We start from the raw sequence: 19,342 nt of genomic DNA, 5'->3' as shown, positions 1-19,342 counted from the left end.
TATCAAAGTCAAAAGTGAACTTTATTATCATCTCAACCATATACAAGTATACAGATGGATGAAATTGCAAAGGTCAGGGTCCACAGTATAACATGAAGTGCAAATAGTGAATTAAAAATAGAATTAAAATTTTAATTTAAAATTAAAACAACAAGACAAGACAATTTATGTATGTATGAACCATCTTCAGTTTTCAAACAACAAAGGATTTAATAATAATCTTGGAGTATTAATGTTGTTTAGCTGATAATCACAAAAATTTACTGATAGCAAATATTTCTCTTCACAGATCAATAAACCGATTCTAGTACTTCAAATTTGTTGACCTTTCTATAACCCTAGCCATCATCTGTTGATATAGTGACTAAATTAAAATGCGTCTTTTTTAAACATTTATATCATGAAAAAAAATCAATCACACTAAAGTATTTTACACAAAATACATATGACGTTTTCACTGACATTTCAAAATTAATTTTAAACATTGCTACTTTTAGATGTTCCAACACTATGTCTTAAATTGAACAAAGACAAACAGATGCCCAGTTGTTATTGAACTTCAAAAAAGACCTTTTAAAACTTTCCTAAGACCTTCAGAAAAAAAAATTCTGATGGTATGTAAATCAAACACAGATGGTAATTTTTCATTTTTGTATTTTGAGGTTAAGGCAGTTTCAATGTTCAAAGAGTGCTATCCCTTAAGTATTTGAAATAGTGACCAGAAAGAGCAGTTCTAAATTACTAACAAAAACCACAATGGCAAACAGTTTAAAAAAAACAGATGTTAAAACAAATCAAACTAAAAGCAAAACCTTGGACCATTAACTTGAAGAATCCATAGAGTTTACACTATACACTGCAAATAACCTGTAAACCAAGGACTGGGCAAGGTGTAGTACATGCCATGAATAGTAAATGAAATATCAGAAAATGAAGTTGTAAATCAAAAGAATTAACTTTACATTTTTCTGAGAATCAACTGCTCCAGTGTTTGACTACATTCAAAAAGTCCTAAATTTTACACAACCTAGAACTATTCTTAAAATAAGTTAGTTATGATGGGATTTGATCAAACAACAATAACTAAGACTTTCAATGTTTCACTTTAAATTAACAAAACATTTATGTTTGAGATGTACCAGTACCTCTCTTTATAGAATTAATGCTGGCATTCAATAAAAAGAAACAGCAATGGAGGTTAAATATCTTGTTTAGTAAACAGACCAGTTTTCAAATAAGGTTAAGAATAATGCTCCAGCTGAGAAGTCACTTACAGTGATTTAAGATTCCCAGTAGTATCACTTTCATAAAGCAAAGTCAATGACAGTTCCATGATTAATATTTTAAGACATGCATTCTGCTACCAGAAGAAAAGCCTTACACTTTTCAGCATATCATTAATTTTAATATAGAATGAGTACTAGGGAGTACTTAACATTATATAAATATGAAAAACATCCTACATGATATTCTTAAACATATGAACAAACAAAAACAATGCGCTTTAGTCAAGAAAGTGTTCATTAAATATGCTAGAGAATCTGCTTACATGTACTGTATATGAAAAACATGAGGAACCCCCCAAAAAGGGGAGGTAGAGTGAGAGAGAGAGACCTTAACCTCCGTAGAATTAGACCGGAGTGTCATTCGGGCTGTAAAAACAGTACTGAAAAGGTATTAATCCTGAGTGTTACTCTGGCAACTGTGCTTGAGAACCGATATAGGCATGCCCTGCAGAAGCGACAGGCCCGAGTGTTACCCAGCCAACAGTGTAGCAACAGCTTTTGCTACTCTCTAAATGGTGTTTTCTAAGAATGGTGTTGCACGCTCTTAAAAGTGATGTGTAGTGATAACTAAGTGAATCGGTCTTCAGGCAGTGAAACTGAAACTGATTGTGATAAATCTGAAAGCAACACTTGTGTCAACCGCACACTGCACATGTTCAAAAGCTGATCAGTGAGGAAAGGAAATCCGAAAGGAAATACTATTGCTACTATTGTTCCGAAGGTGACGCTGGATTGTGCATTTCATTCTGCTTCAAGATATATTACACAAAGACACATTGACAGCATATACGGCATAAGCATTTTTTTATCCCTTATTACTATTATTTGCATTATTATTATACTTTGTAAATTTCTGACTTTTCAGTAGAAAGTTCAGATTTAATAAATGTCATTTTTCAAGACAAAGCATTAAACGATTTTTACATTATTTTTTTTCGAGAAGAAATGTAACATACTTAGAGGTTAGAGAGAAGGAAAGAGTAGCTAAAAATCTACATCTAAGCCAGTCTCAACCTGAGGTTCACAATATGGCCTACCACCAACTGAGCACGAGTGAAAAGGCAGAGGAATGGATCAGCCAGGAACTTAATATAGCATCCACTCCTACTGACATTGAATGTGGGAGGGGGAAAAAGGGATAGAGGCGGGCAATGAAAATTATGGGACAAAGAAAGTTCAATGTTGATTCTAAGACAAAAAGATGAGACTATATTCAAAATGCATAATTTCCCTAGATTTCTCTGTCAACTACTGCAAAATGAGCTGAACTCCATAGCTTACTGAAAGTAAATTGACAGCCAATTCTATATCTATCTCTCCCAAAGCAGCAGAAAATGAGCTTAAAAAAAAAAAAAGACTGACATCCTTTAAAATGTGAACAAGGAGTCCCATTGTGTTTATGTAATGGAAAGAATCTTCATTCAACTTTGTTTATCTTTAACATAACATGTTTGCCACAGCTATATCCCTTTCCCTTTGCAAGCTTCTGGTTACTTTATTGCAGTTTATTTACACGTTACATATTAACACCTTAACTGTAAGAATTTAATAAAGTTCAGTTAAAAACTTGAGTTCTATATTTAAATGAATCAAACAATTTCTGGATAAAATCAGCTGTGTGTGTTGGGGCAATTCAATACAGGATTGTTACATTTTTCATCACTAGTAATGACAACTGACACATACAGTCAATTAAAATGTCACAAAAACCCTTAACTTTATTTCATCCATTTTGGTGTTTGCACAGTCTGTCAGATGGTGCACTGAACATTATTATTCTCTTTGAAGAATAAAATCAGACTGATAACCATTTTTTTTTTGTTTACATGTTCAACAGCAAAATCAACTCATCAACTAATGTTCAGAGATGAGGATGGAGCATTTTGGATCATCATCAGAGTCAAAAACCTGCTTTATTCGTTCTAGTTTTCACAATTATTGTACATGAAAGATAAAATATTGAAGCACTGTAAATTCAGTAAGTCAGGTGTCTATAAGGCAGTGATATGAAAGTCAAAAAAACAAAAAAAAAAAAAAACAGATTATGTGCATGCAAAACCTAACCAAATAATAATAAAAAAAGGACCCACACTTTATGCCACCGGTTTTTTGAACCCATGAAGTGATTATGGGAATACTGCACAAAATGAATGGAAGGCATAGCTATCACATTCACCCAGGACTTGAAATGTTTGATTTCAGTAGTACTCTAACAATTGTCCTAATACGCTTCCATTCGCACTAAAATCTGAGCAGAGTGGTTCTGCAGGCACTTTTCTTTGAGAATGAGAAGCCTTACAGAATGCCAGCTCCCTACTTGGTTACAAATGACTTTCAGAATTTGAGAAGCAATACTATTTATTTGCTTATTTGACTAACACCTTTATCTAAGGTGGCCTGCAACATATGAGACAGTCCGTTACATTTTTGTTTTTCCAACTGGAGAACTGGCAGGAGAAGTGACTTGCTCATAATTGCAGTGCCAGTGTTGGGATCTGAACCCTCAACATCAGGGTTTGAAGTTGTAGGTTTAAAGCCTTAACTATTACACTACACTCTTGCCAATTCAATGAACATCAATGCCACAAATTAACTCATACTTTGGGGGAGGGAGTTAGAAAAATAAACACAAAAAAAAATCTTAATGATTCAAATGGATACCCTTCTATAATTAAAGCCCAGCTAAATAGCAGTGATGGGCAAACTCCATGGTGTTCTCTTCACCTCAAATTCGGAGAAATTCATGTGAAGTGTTTGCGAATATAGCCAAACGTGGCGAAATGCATTGAAGTCAATGAGAAAGGACTAACTGAACTAGATTTGACTGGATTATAATGGTGCAATAATCTTTGTAGTGTCCATGAGGGCTAGGGAAACATTTCCCAACTGCACTGGACTGCCACTGCCAACCACCGTACCAACATGCCTCCGCAAGATCAAAGAAGAGAGCAGTCAGAGATGCACAATCATATTTTGTCAAATCAAAGCGGAAATGCCAAGACCGAAAAAAAAAAAAACCTTGGTCACTGATTACAAGCTCAAGAAGGCATGCAAATGAATATGAATAATGTTGCATCAGTGCCACAATGTTTTCCGAAATGTGCTATACAGGTCATAAAATGAGTTATTCCAAATATATATACACTTGTGTCTGTTTTTTTTGTCAGTGCGGCTTTGACATCATGGACTATAAGGTGCATACTAATTCAACGTGAGCAGGAACACTCAAACCAGAACTGTGAGATACGAAGGCGGCAGATTCACCAGCGTTTGTGCATTCCCAGTTTCAGATAAAAAGTAACCGCATTAGACGGGAGGCGGTGGGATGTTGTATGGCGACTGAAAGAAAAAAAAAAAAAACCCTAATTTTTGCAAGTGCTATAAATTTACACCGGCTGTTACAGACACAAATCAAATGTATGTTTTTATTGTATAATATTAAGAATAAGAGCAGCTCACTACTCAAAACGGTAAATTTTTGGGGGAAATGGTTTCAAACTCACGACCTCTGGATTATAATTCGGCAGATCCAACCGCTGCACCACGGAAGCTGTCATATTGTACTTACACCTTCTGTGAAAGTTTTTATTTGATATTTGGTCAACAGCCGTCACACATTTTGTCATTTATCACTAAAACATGAAGCGCATTTGTTTTAACACTGTGTTTACATAGATTGTTGTAGACCCAAAACACACAAATTATTTCCCCTTACAATTCTGGGTAGCTCACTCCCAGATAATCAATCAAGGCAGGAACTGGGAGTACTTCTTGCCCATTCTGCAGCAGCGGGTTGGGGGGGGAAATGGGATGGTATAGCAGGCTGCTTGGTCTTATTGACACATTTAGAAGACAAAAGACACTGACGGAGAGGTACGAAGGGATTTAAGGGGAGCCGGATTTAAGAGTTTTGTTGTTGGCTCTGGTAATTCTAGTGTTAAAGGCAGAAAATTCAAAGTGGCATGTCATGATTGAAGTCGCTGGCTCATTGTTTTTCGAAGTTGCACTGAAGGCTCTCCAAACTGTCAGTGCTGATTCTATCTTTTTGATAGGAGAAAATGTGCAAAGAAACATCATGTAAACATTAATGCACTGCATTTTTTTGTCCATCAGGCTCTGTATTTTGAATTTTTTTTTTTTACAAAAAAAAAAAAATAGGCTGAAAACAACTTAACCCTCACCCCTAACAGAGCATGACCAACGGAGTAAAACTTAAAGCTTGTAAACATACCTAAATTGATTAGTTTAAAAGCGCAATAGAGATGAATGAAGAAATGCAGAAAGAATTGCTTCCTCTGTGCTTTAAGAGCTTATTCTAAAATATTGATTAGACCCTGCCAGGTTTTGAAAAAATTCTGTACCGATCCTCTAACCGAGAATTAAGATTTTTTCCAATTTCAAATAGGATTCTTCCAGTTTAGCAAAATAAATGTGCGTGCCAATAGTGCAGTAAATGCAAGCACTAATGGATTATTAGTAAAATGGCGATAACTTACATTTGTTGGTGCACAGAGCAGGGAATATAAAGTACTACTGCAGGATTTTACTTCTATTGCGGACCAAGCCTGTGTATGTTCATCTATTTGTGTCCATGTTTTTATAGCTTGTACGTTTGCTGCCCAGTAATAAAACTGAAAGTTAGGTAGAGCCATGCCACATTTTGCTTTTGGTCTTTGTAGGGTCGCTCTTTGGATACATGGATGTTTCGAGTTTCAAATAAATTAGGTTATTATTGAATCTAATTGGTTAAATTATTTATTAATGTATACTGGAATGTTCTGAAATAAAAAAAGAAGCTTAGGAAGAATACTCATCTTAATGTTAATTCTTCCAGCTAGAGTGAGATGAAGGGTTGACCATCTATGCAAGTCTTGCTTAATTTTTTCCATACAGATGGCAAAATGTTGTTGATAAAGAGCTTTGTGTTTACTTGTGATGTTAACCCCTAGGTATTTAAACTGATCAGCAATCAGTTAAATCAGATAAAAGGTAGGGTGTCTAATATTATATGCATGAGAATTCACTGGAAAGAGTACACTTTTATTCAGATTAATTCTGAGACCAGAGATCTTTTGAAATTCTGCGAGTGCTGATGAGACTGCAGGCACAGAATTTTCTGGGTCCGATATATACAGTACCATATCATTTGCATATAGAGAAATTTTCTGTTCCAGTCCCTCTCTGATAATCCGCTTTATCTGATGAGCGTTTCGACAGTGAACCGCCAGTGGTTGAATGGCGATTGCAAATAGTGGTGACAAGGGACATCCTTCTCTGGTACCACGTTCTAGTTTAAAGTAGTCTGAGCAAATGTGGTTAATACAGACTGAAGCTTCTGGATTGGTATACAGTAGTTTGATCCATGCACAAATGTTCGGGCCAAACCCAAATTTCTCTAATGTAGTGAAAAGGTATTTCCATTCAATCATGTCAAATTCTTTTTCTGCATCCAACAATAATATTGCTGGGGTGTATGACTTTACTGGCGAGAATATTAGATTAAAAAGGCGTCAAAGATTTGAAGTGTCGACCCTTGATAAAACCAGTTTGATCTTGTGATATTATCGAAGGCAGCACTTTCTCCATCCTTCTAGCTAGGATTTTTGACAGTATTTTAACATCATTATTCAAAAGTGAAATTGGTCTGAATGATGCATATTGTAATAAGACCTTATTTTGTTTAGTAAAGACGGTGATTAATGCTTGGCGAAAAGTTTGAGGTAAAATTTGATTGTCTCTAGCTTCTGTAAATGTTGCTAATAAAATGGGAGCTAGCCGAGTGGAGAATTTCTTATAAAATTCTACAGGGCAGCGATCAGGGCCTGCTGCTTTCCCACCTTGAAGTGACTTTATAGCATCTAGCATTTATGATAGCGGCAAAGGTTTATCGAGTTCCTCCCCACTAAAAGTGTCTATTTGTGGTATCTGTAATGTATCCAGAAATGCATTTGATTGTTTGTTGTCGTCTTAACTCAGTAGAATATAAGGATTTATATAGTAGTCTCTAAATGTGTACATTATGTTTTTATGATCAATGATTTCATCTCCGTTCGTGTTGGCGATTGCTGGGATTGCATTGCAAATTTCTTGCTTATGGATTTGTTGAGCTAAAAGCTTATTTATTTGGATATGAATTCTGCATAGTTCTTGTCTGCTAATAGAAGCAGGTTAAGACGCCATCTGTGAGGTGAGAGTATTGGGCATAATGACTTTAGCTTCAAGATCAGAGGTGCATGGTCGGAAATAACAATAACGTCGTACTTGCAAGATTTAATCGTAGGCAAGAAATCATTATGTATAAAGAAATAATCAATTCTTAAGTAGCAATGATGTACTGGTGAGTAGAACGAATATGTTGTTGAGTTTGGGTTTAGAAACCTCCAGGGGTCTGATAAGTTGTGGTCAGTTACAACCATTGTAATTGTCTTAGCTGTGTTAGATGTCATCCCCCATGACAGGAGTCCTATCTAAAAGCGGGTGTAAAACACAATTAAAGTCCCCAGCCATTATAATTTTATGAGTGTTCACATTGGGAATGGATGCAAATACATTTTGCATGAATTCCTTAGTGATATTAGGTGCATAAACATTTATTAAAATCACTTTACAATTAAATAAGTTGCCCATGAAAATCACACATCTCCCTTCTGGATTAGATACTACATTGGATTTTCTCAAACCTTCTTAGCTATACCTGTAATACAATGTGTTAAGTCAGCTTGGAATAGGCACATTGCTAGCATGGACTGAATAATTTGACAGACAAAGGCTTTTGCAGCAAATTCGGTGCAAATAACGCTTTGGCAAAACTCACTGATCAACACTACTCACTAGATATTAAATTACCTTGAGCCAAGAATTTACTGTGTACCAATATGAAATGTTCTTAATGTTACTGTGGTACTTTTGTTAATTTAAAATGTAACTAGAATGACCCAATTCAATAGTTTTACTAATAAGGTATGCAGTATTGATATTTCAACATCCCAAAGGGACATGCACTACCGAACTGTGACAAAATAGTGATTTTCTTTAAATATCATCCAACATGCTATACAGTATGTAACTGAATGACCAATTGCTCAAGTTAACTTGCATTATTCAGTCTAGAGCACTGATGTTTTATGTCTGTAGTTCACATAATGCATATATTTTGTTAAATGCCTGGAATATTTGTAATGTAATTAAGCCTAAGAAACAAAATTATGCATTCTACTATTACTGACAACTGCAAGATAAGAATTCTATAATACAGTAGAGGTACCTACCTCAATAAGCTTGTTAGCATGTTCTCGAAACACTTGGGCATACTCCTTCACCTCCTTTTCATTGCCATTCTTGGCAGCTTCAATTAATACTAGCAGGGGAACATTAGTCTCCAGGAAAGAGTCAGAAACATGGTCCATGACAGCTTTACGCAGCTGAAAGAGAAAAATTGTTTACTTTCTCTGTTTGGACTAAAATGAAAATCCAGCAGATACTAAAGTATATATTTGAAAGATCTGCTACAGAATTTGAAATAACTAAAGAGCAGAAGCAGAAGAAAACCAGCCAATAGACAACATTAAGTCTTGGTGCAATGTGGTGAACATTTAAAGACTATTCAATAATATGGTGTACTGTGGCTTTGTCTAGTTAGATTAATATGCCTAAGATGCAGGCTGTAAACTAATGATTAATACTTCAAACTGCTCTAAACAAAAAAAACTGACGAACAATCTGTAATAATTCTTTTGGCTGCTCTGCTGTGGTAACCTCTGTTTCCATAGCTACATCTTGCTCTGCCACACTGACCACCTGCATGTTCCCCTTCACCACATCTATAAACCACCTTCTTAGGCTTTCCACTTGCCTGGCAGCCCCATCCCTAGCATCCTTCTCCCAATATACACAACATCTCTCCTCTGCACATGTCCAAACCAATGCAAATGCACCTCTGTGGCTTTGTCAACAAACCATCAAAGCAGAGTTGACCCTCTAATGTACTTTTTACTAATCCATTCCATACTTGTCCCTAATCCATCCCATATTCGTCACACCCAATGCAAATCTTAACATCTTTAACGAACTCCAGCTGTCTCCTGGCTTTTTTTGTCAATGCCACTATCTCCAACCCATGTAACAGCTTGGTCTCACTACCATCTTGTAAACCTTACCTTTAACTCTTGCTGGTACCAATCTGTCACAAATCACTCCTGACACTCTTCTCCACCCTTTCTATATCCCTTTTTTCACCTCCACTCCACACTACCAATTACTCTATAGAGCTGATCCCAAGAAATTAAACTCATCCACCTTCACCAACTCTACTCCCTGTATCCTCACCATTCCTCTGATCTCCCTCTCATCTGGTCCTACTGACCTTCATTCCGCTCCTATCCAGAGCACATCTCCATCTCTCCATGGTCTTCTCAACCTACTCCCGTTACAAGTCACAATGTTATCAACAAAGTCCATGGGGACTCCTGTCTAATTTCCTCTGTCAACCTGTCCATCACCACTGCAAATAAGGGCTTAGTGTCGATCCCTGATGTAATCCCACTTCCATGTTGAATGCTTCTGTCACTCCTTCCACAGATGTCACCACTATCACACTTCACTCAAACATATCTTTCACCACACTCACATACTTCTCTGCCACTCCGGACTTCCTCATACAATACCACAACTCATCTATAGGCACCCTGTCATATGCTTTATTCAAATCCACAAGGACACAATGGAAATCCTTCTTGTCGCCTCAGTACTTCTCCATTCATGCTAAATCTGTAGTGCTCTTTCCCAGTGTGAAACCATACTGCTGTTCACTAATCACCACCTCCCCTTTTAACCTAGCTTCCACTACTTGTCCCCATAACTTCATGCTGTGTCTGATCAACTCTATCCCTATATAATTACTACAATACTGCACATCACCTTTATTTTTAAAAATCAGTACTAGTACACTCTCTCTCCACTCCTCAGGCATCCTCACGATTTCCAAGATTGCATTGAACAATCTGGTTAAAAACTCCATTGCCATCTCACCTAAGCACCACCATGCTTCCACAGGTGTTATCAAATGGACCAACAGCCTTCCCATTCTTCATCCTCCTCATATCTCTCTTTACTGATTTGTTGCACTTCTTAGTTCACTATCTCCACAACATCCAACCGACTTTATCTCCCCATTCAACCTCTCAAAGTATTCTTTCCATCTGCTCAACAACCTCTCCTCACTTGCAACTATATGTTTCCATCATTATCCTGTGGAGTCAAGAGTTGGAGACAATTTTGGGTACCTGGAGTCGGAGTCGGCAAAAAGTTAACCGACTCCTACTAAAATTTAAATGGGAATTAAAAAAGTTGAAATGTCCCAATTATTCAAAAACAGTCATAATGAACTACTTCTCTGCTGTAAGAATAAAGCCCAATGCATGCAGTGCATAATGTTACCACAAAACGAACATGTCAAGTAACCATGAAGCATGCATGGGATGTAATGCACAGGTAAGGTGCGGCACCGCTTTCCATTGTGTCGTGTTCCACTGTTACAGGGAACTGTGAACCTAGCCTAAAGCCCCCCATACATTTATAGATGCACTGCCGATTTTTCGGCCGTTCAACGAGTCATCACGTGTCAAACGCCTGAAAAATCATCTGGTGTGTTCTCAGCTCCGTCGGCTCCCCTTCGCTATGCGCTAGTGAAGGGGGCCGAAGGAGCCGAGAACACAGATCTCCCTACCTGTCTCCAGCAGAGGCTCGTTCTGCTGATCAGCTGGCCGGCGAGTGACACAATGCACTAAACTTCCGGCTGGCTGACAGAGAAGACAGCCACTGCAGCAGACAGAGGCATCACATTACTTTGGATGGGGCGGTGGTCGAGATTTTCGGCATGCTGGATCTGCCCGTCTATGTGGGCACTCGCAATCTGTGGCCGCCAATCAATTGTGTTTGTCTTTAATCTGGCATTATAGTAGAGTGTTGGCTTCCTAGCCAGTAGTTCTGTGGTGAAATGACATGTATGTTGCCTTCCTTTCCTTCAATGGATGTAGAAATCACATTAGCATAGTATATACATACAGAGGAGTCGGAGTCGGGGAGTCATAGTCGGAAGATTTAGAAACTGAGTCGGAGCATTTATCTACCGACTCTACAGCCCCGATTATCCTTTATCCAAACCTGCTGCTCATCTTTTCCAGCTCATTCCCTCTGTCTAGTCAATCAGTTCAGGTCCTCTCTTCCCTCCTTAGCAGCCAACCTCTAATAAAACGTAACATATGACTTACCTTTAACCTTACCCCCTCCCTTTACACCTATCACTTCTTTGCCAATCACTTCCTTTGGATACTCTCCTGTACTTCCCCATTCCACCACCAGGTTCTCCTTTTTATGTCCAGATGTCACATCAAGCACCCATATATCTCTCTCCCTTACAACTTCTGCTGTAAGTTGCCCAGCTATTTGGTAACTTCTCTGCCATCTAGTGCCTGGATTAACTTCTTCATGAACTACACCTTACAGTCTTCCATTTTCAACTTCTACCATTTGATCCTTGGCTCTGCACTCACTCTCCTCCTCTCCATTTTCGATGTCATCCTATAGACCAACATCCTATACTGCCTAACTATTCTTTCCTGAACACCAATTGCAATTTCCAATCTCCTTTAGACTGACCCTCCTGCATAGGATATTCACAGCGCATCACTTTTTCCACAATTCAAGGCTGGGCCACTCAAGGACATTCAGAGAGTTGTCCTGAAGTCACTCCTTTGATATCTTGGCTGTGTGCTTAGGGTCGTTGTCCTGCTGAAAGATGAACCGTCGCCCCAGCCTGAGGTCAAGAGCGCTCTTGAGCAGGTTTTCATCCAGGATGTGTCTGTACATTGCTGCAGTCATCTTTCCCTTTATCCTGACTAGTCTCCCAGTTCCTGCAATTGAAAAACATCCCCACAGCATGCTGCTGCCACCACCATGCTTCACTGTAGAGATGGTATTGGCCTGGTGATGAGCAGTGCCTGGTTTCCTCCAAACGTGATGCCTGGCATTCACACCAGAGTTCAATCTTTGTCTCATCAGACCAGAGAATTTTGTTTCTTATGGTCTGAGAGTCTTTCAGGTGCCTTTTGGCAAACTCCAGGTAGACTGCCATGTGCCTTTTACTAAGGAATGGCTTCCATCTAGCTACCTTTTACTAAGGAATGGCTTCCATCTAGCTATTCTACCATACAGGCCTTATTGGTGGATTGCTGCAGAGATGGTTGTCCTTCTTGAAGGTTCTCTCTCCTTCAGAGAGGACCTTATTTTTAGAATAAGCAATACAGTTAAACATGTAAAGGTTTGTGACCAATCTGAGACCAATACTTCTTATTTTCAATCCACATTTTCATTTCCAGCATTGTACTATACAATCTACTACAAAGTTCAGCAATTTTAACACTGATGGGAGGAAACTGAAAATGTGTACACTACAGGTTTTGCTTCTGCTATCCGTTTCTAAACAGAAACTATGAATTGTGCGGAAAGCTAAACACCAGTCACTTTACAGTCCCATGTAGAAAACTGAATATAAAATCTCACTGGGAAACAATATCCTCCTTGATCAGACCATAAAAGGTTTTCTTTGTTTATATACAAGGAATGATTGAAGCAAACCTGTCTTCGAAGGTCTCTTGTTTTCTTCGTCATCCTATCAATGGCACTGTTAAGAGCATCACTCCTTTCCTTCCTGCCAGCCTGGGGGGTAAGGAAAAAAAAAAAAAAGAAAACTACTGTACCAGATAATCTTAAAATGTTTCATAACCCAACAAATCTGACAAAAAAAAGTTGCACACATGCAAAAATACATCATGTAACAAGCTAATATGTAATGAATGTACATGGTTATCAAAACTTAATATGCAAAAGATCAAAATTACAAAACACATTTACAAAGAACAATTTCTTTCGACACAATGAGAAGAGACCAGTGCTATTGGACTGAGAACTGTCCTTATTACACTTGCCTTGCAAACACTAGAAAAGGAGTGACAAGAGGCCAACAACACTGACTGTCGAAATCAGTCTTGCAGAGATTTGGTTTCAACATGAATTACTTGATCTGCAATGTATACAATGTAGGGTTGGGCAATATAGCTAAAATAAACTTCAGTTGTGCTCCTACTTTTACATACCCTAGGACAATTTATAGGATGTGTACCATACTTTAAAGAAAAGATGACTGATCAGGCAAAAGACATTTCATTTACTTTTAACACTAGAACACCCCCTCCCCCCCTTTCATTCTCTCAGTCACTATCACGATACATACTACCGCCACCGATCTGACGCAGTTACTTTTTATCTGAAACTGGGATTAACTGTAGATACAAGTGGGGTTTTGAGGCAATGGAACTGGACATTCTCTGATCTGGAGGGATAAAAGCTGACATACAAATTGCTGGGTATCTCACCGTCACTTGGATGTTTTTCTATTCAGTTTTATTGAATAGAACAGCATCGGATCAGCTGTAAATGTATGGCATTTTTTTTTTTCCCCAGTCTTATTCTCTCAGTCACGTTCAAACTCTCCCAAATATCAAATATACGTATGTCTGTTATTTTTGTGAGCGTGGCTTTGACATCATGGACCATAACATGCATACTAATTCTCCTTGAGCAGTAACACTCAACAAAACTGAATAAAAAAATATTTCAAGTGACGGTGAGATTTGAAGCAGGCAGACTCGCCAGTGTTTGTGTATCAAGCTTTTATCCCTCCAGATCAGAGAATTTCCAGTTCCACTGTCTCAAAACAACACTCACATCTAGAGAGTTATTCCCAGTTTTAGATAAAAATTAACTGCGTCAGATCTGGGGCGGTAGTATGTATTGTGATTGGGACTGAGAGAATAAAAGCGTGTGTTGGAGAAAACACTAACTTTTACAAGTACTATAACTTTTGAAAATCTTTTCACTGATTTTAAAAACAAAGACCAGGGGTGTGGAAATCAAATTTTTTTTCTACTTGTCCACAGACAAGTAAACTTAGAAAATCCACTTGTCCGCCAGTTAAATTCACTTGCCCATAAACAAATAACAAAAGTGAAAAATAATTTATTTTTTCTGATCTCTTTTATTGATACCAAAACTGCCTTCTATTTTAAAACTGAAAAGTTCTTTCAGGGAGTAGTATTTTGCCACCTTGCTCTAGAACATTATATAAAAGAATCACTTATTTTAACTGGCTAATAAACAATGCCTTCATTATAGCTGCACTAGTTCTTTTTTCATATATTAGTTACATAACAGAACACTGTCCTGATTCATTTTCTGCCATGTTCTTCAACTTTTGTCTTGCAACATCTTCTCCCCCAAGAATCTTTACCATCTCAGACAGCATGGGCTGAATGCTGTTCATTTCTGCTTGAGCTGAACTGCATGGTTCCTGGACTGATGGTCCTGCAGAAGTGGATGCTGATGACTTTTCAGGTTTTTTATGAGTGAAGTGCCTGTTGCCAGGTGACAGCCAGAATTCCACAGCTGGTCGTGGGTCAAACTCTTCTAAAGAAGCAGTATTGAACAGCCTAGCATAACGCTCAACCCTTCGAGCGTTCAGCTTTAGAAAAGGCTTTTTCAATTGAACCAACTTTTTCCTTACTTTTAGACTCATGTCTCTATTTGACGTACTAAACCCCCCAGTTCCTATCCTTTTTCTTTCTGCACATAACCAATCACCACACGATAAATGTCTTTGTGAGATTAAAACTAGTAATAAGCTTAGCAGAGATTAACAACTGTGTTGGGGAACACTTAATATAAAGCATTTAATGTGCTACATTAATTTATGACGGGGTTTGAGAAAATCTAGTAAATGAAACATTTATTTTAAGATGAAATTTAGTTTGCGACATTCTACTGACAAAATAAACTACGAGAATAAAGTCAACATGTCGACTTTAATGTCGACATTTAAATTTTTTTGTCTTCACTGTGTCCGTATTTTTTTCCACAGTGGCCTTACTACGCTTCCTTAGGTTTTTCCAAGGCCTCTTATGCCAGTTTTAATCAAGAAATGATCCATTTCTCATCCGCAATGCTACTTGCTTCAGTTTCAACACGCATATATTTCGAGAACATGCATACTGCAGTACATTATGGGTTACGCAGGTAATTCCTAATGACGTATTTGAAATTCAGTAAGAGGTTACATTTCCAAAGAAGTAAATATTACCGATGTTGTCGGGAAAAAAATAATCGCGTCTAAGTGAAGATTTTGATTGATATTTCATAACATTTGGAAACCGTTAGAATGTTTTCTTTGTTTTTAAAAAACTGACAACGCGAAACCAACTTGTTTTATATGAAAAATTCTCTAATCAAAAACGATCTATAGACAGCTCATCAAAATTAATGTCACGCAATAAATTTCTTAACTCCTCAATATATCACAACCTACGCGAAATCGCAAATTTCAGAAAAGATCAAATGCCTAACAAGCTTTATGTGGTGAAAACAATTGCATTGTAGGTGAAATGACCGCATTTTTATGTAGAAAAAATTATATTAATAATATGTAAAAGTTAGATTATAATGAAAAATCATCAAACTACATCATAATGTCGGCATGAAAAAAATGACCGCATCTCCAAGCGTGTAAATAGTAGGGTAAAATACTTAAGACCACAAGAGTGCTTCCCCTTTGAAAAATCAGCCATTATTTTGTAAACAATATTGAATACCAATTTGAGACATGAAGAACATGCCTAAGTAAACTGTTTCCGCACGAAGTACGTACCCAAATGTTTAAAATTTTAAAGGAGTGGTAAAAATGTGCCTTGCACTGCACATTTAATTATTTTTTTCTCCAGAAAAATTGCACTTGTCCGCGGACAACTGAAAGCAGAAAACACGCTTGTCCGATGGTCAATTTACCCGTGTCGGACGAGTCGGGCGTTGGATTTCCGCACCCCTGAAGACGATATCACTGGTCAGATATCCAAATTGCAATTATAAGATTCTACACTAGCCCATAGAGTTGAAACAATTTTTGAAATTCTTCTTGAAAAACACGGAGCATTTTCTGTCAGCAAACAAAAGCAGAGGACCTTAGGAATTAACTACGCTATCTGGCTTTATAAACAAGGCCTGAAATAAACAATCTAGGCATCACTTTTAAACTTCAAATCACACATTAGGGGTATTAAGTTAATACATGCTTTTGCCTTTATTCATCCAGATTATTGCCAATGCACTTCTACCAGGAATTACCTAAAAAGATAGCTGTGCTTAACTGGTTCAAAATGCAGGGAGAATTTTAACTAAATAGAAAACATAAGCGTACATCATCTGTCTTAGCATCATTACACTGGCACCCGAGTCCTTTAGGACTAATTTTAAAGTACCTCACTTTGTATATAAGGCTGTAAGCAATTTATATTTTGGACCACATGTCCCTTACTATCCAAATTATATTCAAACATCCACTAGCATTAAGCCAGGACAGTTGGATACATTTTTTGAATAATAAAAGAAAACCTTCAGACATACAAATATACAAAAAAATGCAAAGTTGTGTGTTTATGAGTGAATCAGTCTATTTCCTGTTTAGCTAATGAGCTAAAATTTGGCAGGATGGCATATCTACCTACAGCAGTAGGTGCCCACTAAGGAAGGACATTGATATATCTATATTTGGGAATAAAACAAACCCTCACAACAGAAAAACTAAATACAGTCGACCCCTGATATACGAACGGCCTGACATGAGAACAACTTGATTTACGACCAAAATTTTTGTTTTGATTTACGACCAACATCTTGCGTTATGACCCAAATGTGGTCACATGTATCTGCTTGTGCGATTGTAAAGAAACAGCCGAGAGCGTTCATAAGCGTCAGTCGGACCTCAGATACATGTGTTTGTGGACGCAATTTCTGTCAGTGCAGTGATTTATCTATAATAAGACTGACTGACTGCTAATTCTCCAACTTCCCATGTAGGTAGAAAGCTGAAATTTGGCAGGCCCATTCCTTACAGCTTACTTACAACAATTAAGCAGGTTTCATTTCGAAATTCTACGCGTAATGGTCATAACGGTCAACAATGTCCGCCATGTTGAACTTTCTTATTTATGGCCCCATCTTCTCGAAATTTGGTAGGCGGCTTCCCTGAACTAACCGAAACCAATGTACGTACTTATTTCTGTGGTATGATGCCACTGTAGGCCGCAATATTGAACTTTTCAACAGTCTTTGTTACTTATGGGCCCATCTTCAAGAAATTTGGTACATGGGTTCCCAACGCTAACTGAATCCTACTTGCATACATATATACATCCATAGCCTGCAGCTCGGTCACCGTGTGAGGCGGCATTGGGTCCCCCATCCCAACGCCCCCCACGTTGTTGGCTGCCTGCCTATATAAGGCCGTCCGTCGCTCCAGTCTCTACATTCCCTTCCTTGCTTCGCTACGGGATTCACGTCTCCCTACTGATAACTACAGCCTTTTTGTTTAATCCACGGCTTCTCCGCTGTTTTATTGTTTGTTTATTACAATTATAATTATTGTATAGGTATTTTACACTTTACATTGCTCAGGTACCCATTTCCTTTATCATTCCAACACCCATTACCATGTCTATCGAGATGATCACTATCGATCAAAGAACTATCACTTACCGAGTGGTTTCCATGCCCGGAGATACCACCTACCTTTTCCATTCTCTTTGTTACATATTGCACGGCTATATCAGGCTCACTCTTGATATCCAGAGGAACATTGTGTCTTATGTATTGAATGACTGGGACAGGTTCAAGGTGTGGACGGATGACGGTAAAGAAGATTATACTACACAGGAGCATTATAAGAGTGAAATGCTTAAGCCCTTCACCTATGGTTCTGCATGTGAGTTGATGGCTGCCGCTGAATTGTTTGGTTGTCGCTTTCAAGTGTACCGAAATGACCAAATATTTTACACCTTTCGACAACCGCCAATGCCTCTTAAACATCTTAGATTCACAGGTGACTATTTCAGTAGTGGACACTGAGGTTTACGAATGTTTAAACTCTCAAAAGTTGGATGTGATTTTATCGCTGAAACCGGTTGTGTGCTTCCAACGCTTGACAGATGCCGAATGTCACTTCAACACAAGTCCTGCAAATACTAACGTAATTGAAACAAACCATGAAACTCAAACCGATTATGATAGCACCAATCCAAGCTGTGAGATTTCAGACAAGATTACTTTTCACATGGCCAACTGTACGTTGCATGCTCAAGAGTAAGCTCAGTGCACAGCTTGGTCATATTACAACCGGAGGGCCAAACTGACAATGTGCTATACAAAGAGATCCTTAAACAATTATTGGTATATATTTTCCCTCAGTCTAAAAAGGTTTAATTTTCTTCTAAATAAAAATTTTAAGGCAGTACTTTTTGCTAGTCTATATATATAATTCACTAAGACCATGGCAAGCAAGACACATAATTGCTAAGGAAGGAAAAGGTAACGAAGGTAAAGAAAGCGATTGTTAAGGGATGTTAGCTAGCAGGCTGGCGCGGCACATGATGAGGTCATCAGGCGGAGTCAGTACCGGCTTGCTTTGGAGTGTATTACAGCAGTTCACAACACGACCAGCTTTGAACTGAGAGCTCGACTACTGTCATTATTAACTTGAGAAACAGCGATCAATCGAAACAAAGGAAATTGTGCAGAAATGAGAGTGGTGTTCGTGTGACCGATTTCGCTAATATGTACAGCATGTCGAAATCCACCATCTCAACAATTTTACAAAGAAAGGATTTGCATAACGAGGCTCCTTATAAACAATAACCATCTTCTGTTTCATTCTCCTCCTCCTCCCTTCCTGCAGCCCAAAGATGTCAAATTAAATGGTGAGTACAGTATGAAATTGTTGCTTCTGGTAGGCTAGGCACTTTTTATAACTTTTTGGTTAGTACAGTAGAAAAATTAGTGGTGTTTTGGTAAATTATGCACATTATACAACCCTTTTATTATGAAAGGGTTAAGTAAGTGTTGCTGTGGGAGGTTCGGAGCACATTATGGGTATTTCCATTATTTCTTATGGGAAAAAT

At 37.9% G+C, this 19,342-nt stretch overlaps 1 protein-coding gene across 2 annotated transcripts in view; it reads right to left on the bottom strand.

Moving 5' to 3' along the window:
* The window catches only part of ctnna1 (catenin (cadherin-associated protein), alpha 1), a 205,777-nt gene that overhangs the window by 78,062 nt on the left and 108,373 nt on the right, over positions 1-19,342 (bottom strand). For both annotated transcript variants that reach the window (XM_039775526.1, XM_039775527.1), the window contains exons 8-9: positions 12,921-13,001; positions 8,555-8,707 (exon numbers count right to left, since the gene is read on the bottom strand). In XM_039775526.1, coding sequence (XP_039631460.1) covers positions 8,555-8,707; positions 12,921-13,001 — 234 coding nt within the window. The remainder of the gene's footprint in view (positions 1-8,554; positions 8,708-12,920; positions 13,002-19,342) is intronic.

The sequence above is a fragment of the Polypterus senegalus genome, chromosome 13, assembly GCF_016835505.1.
Source record: "Polypterus senegalus isolate Bchr_013 chromosome 13, ASM1683550v1, whole genome shotgun sequence".
Taxonomy (NCBI): domain Eukaryota; kingdom Metazoa; phylum Chordata; class Cladistia; order Polypteriformes; family Polypteridae; genus Polypterus; species Polypterus senegalus.
Note: the sequence above shows the minus strand (reverse complement) of the source record. Positions and strands in the feature narration are given on the sequence as shown.